The sequence below is a fragment of the Helobdella robusta genome (genome assembly GCF_000326865.2).
Source record: "Helobdella robusta unplaced genomic scaffold HELROscaffold_452, whole genome shotgun sequence".
NCBI lineage: Eukaryota > Metazoa > Annelida > Clitellata > Rhynchobdellida > Glossiphoniidae > Helobdella > Helobdella robusta.
Window position 1 is genome coordinate 4,263 of NW_008705105.1, and position 1,615 is coordinate 5,877.

The 1,615-nt window shown below is 39.1% G+C and overlaps 1 protein-coding gene across 1 annotated transcript; it reads left to right on the plus strand.

Moving 5' to 3' along the window:
• Positions 1 to 120: 120 nt before the first annotated feature.
• On the plus strand, positions 121 to 1,363 carry HELRODRAFT_146429 (hypothetical protein; the record flags this gene model as incomplete). The annotated part of the gene is made up of 4 exons (XM_009026193.1): positions 121 to 232; positions 700 to 855; positions 1,079 to 1,136; positions 1,300 to 1,363. Coding segments are annotated over 4 exons (390 nt in total), but the record flags the coding sequence as incomplete, so codon positions are not given.
• Positions 1,364 to 1,615: the final 252 nt, after the last annotated feature.

Genomic DNA, 1,615 nt, shown 5'->3' on the forward strand with positions numbered 1-1,615 from the left:
TATTATACGGAAATCAATTCTGTCAACATGCACACATGTATGTTTGTACGTACGTACGTATGCATTGTATGCATGTATGCATGCTTGCACGTAAACGACCGCCGCACGACACGACAGAATTTGCAGTTGAAGCTGTCAACAGTTCTGACGGACCCCGACCTGTTGTTTCCATTCATGCAATTCATGAAGGCAGAAGCCTCAGTCAATGTCCTCCAGTTCTACCTCATCATCGGTCAGTGCTTGTCTATTTATTGCTTCATTCATACTGCAGTATGTTGATGGCGGGATGCTATATCAGTTGGTTGTGGAGAAAGGATCAAGGATGTAATGGCGATGGTGTTGATGATGGTGGTGGTGGTGATGGTGATGATCATTGCAGTGGTGATGTGTATTAAAACTTCGATGATGGTGCTGGTGATGATAATGATTTTCATCGTGGTAATAACTTTAAGCTGGTCATCGGTCGGTTGGCTGGCTATTGTAGAAAAACTCTTTTTGAAGCTCAGCTGCATTACAAATTTCATGTTCCAAATTAGTTATTATTTAAATTAAAAATCAGCCGGTTGATCAACAAAAATTCATCAACGATTTATCTGTTCCTTTATTTAATTCTTCAGTTTTATTCGTTTTCTCGATATTGTCATCATTATTTTCATTGTAGACACCCAATGTTGATACAGTTTATTTTTTTCTTGTCAGAGGAGTTCAACCAGAAAGTGCTGACACCTGAGCTGACAGAAGAGAAGCTGAATGAGCTTCACGTGGAGTTGTGCAAGCTGTACGACAACTACTTCAATCCAACCGCCCACGACTGCATCAGATTCGATGAGGATGTCGTCTTGCAGATTAAAAACAGTCTGTTTCCCTGCATTCATCATTCATCAATCGTTCCAACTTAATAATTTGTTACTTTCTTATGCTTCATCTATCTGTTTTAACTTCATCCACCCTTTTGTTTGTTATTCATTTTTAATTTTTGTTTTCATTCAATCATTCGTTCACTCTCATTCTCTCATTTACATTCATTAATTCTTTTTTGCCTTCATTCCTTCATCCGCCCATCATCATTTTCAATCAGTATGTGAGGGACCTGCTGAATCCGTCAAACAGCTGCAAACAACAACACCGCTCTTTAGGTTGGCGCCACCACAGTACCCCCTCCCTCTCTATCCTGACAGTTCATCACCTCATCACTTCACTATCTCTCTATCATGACAGTTCATGTGTTTGTGCGTGTGTTTTTGTGCGTGTATCTTCTTTGTGTGTATCTTCTTCACTCTCATCTCCAACACAACACAGGGCATATGAACACGCATACGATCTCCTCGAGCACAACTTCCTTCCACTCTTCCACCAGAGCGACATCGTTCGTAACAATCATTTCTCACCTTTCATTTATCACCTTTCATTTCTTGCACTGTTTCAACTGCAAGCGGATGCATTGCATTTGCACTGTTAAGTTATTTAATTTGTAAGGCTCTTGAGGGTTGTTTTGGTCAAATGCTTGTTGATTTTTAACTTTAAAGATGTTATTTGTTTACAAATTGTTCTTATTTATTTGTTATTTTTGCGGTACAACTTGTCGTTTGAACCAGCATAAAGATGTTAAAATATT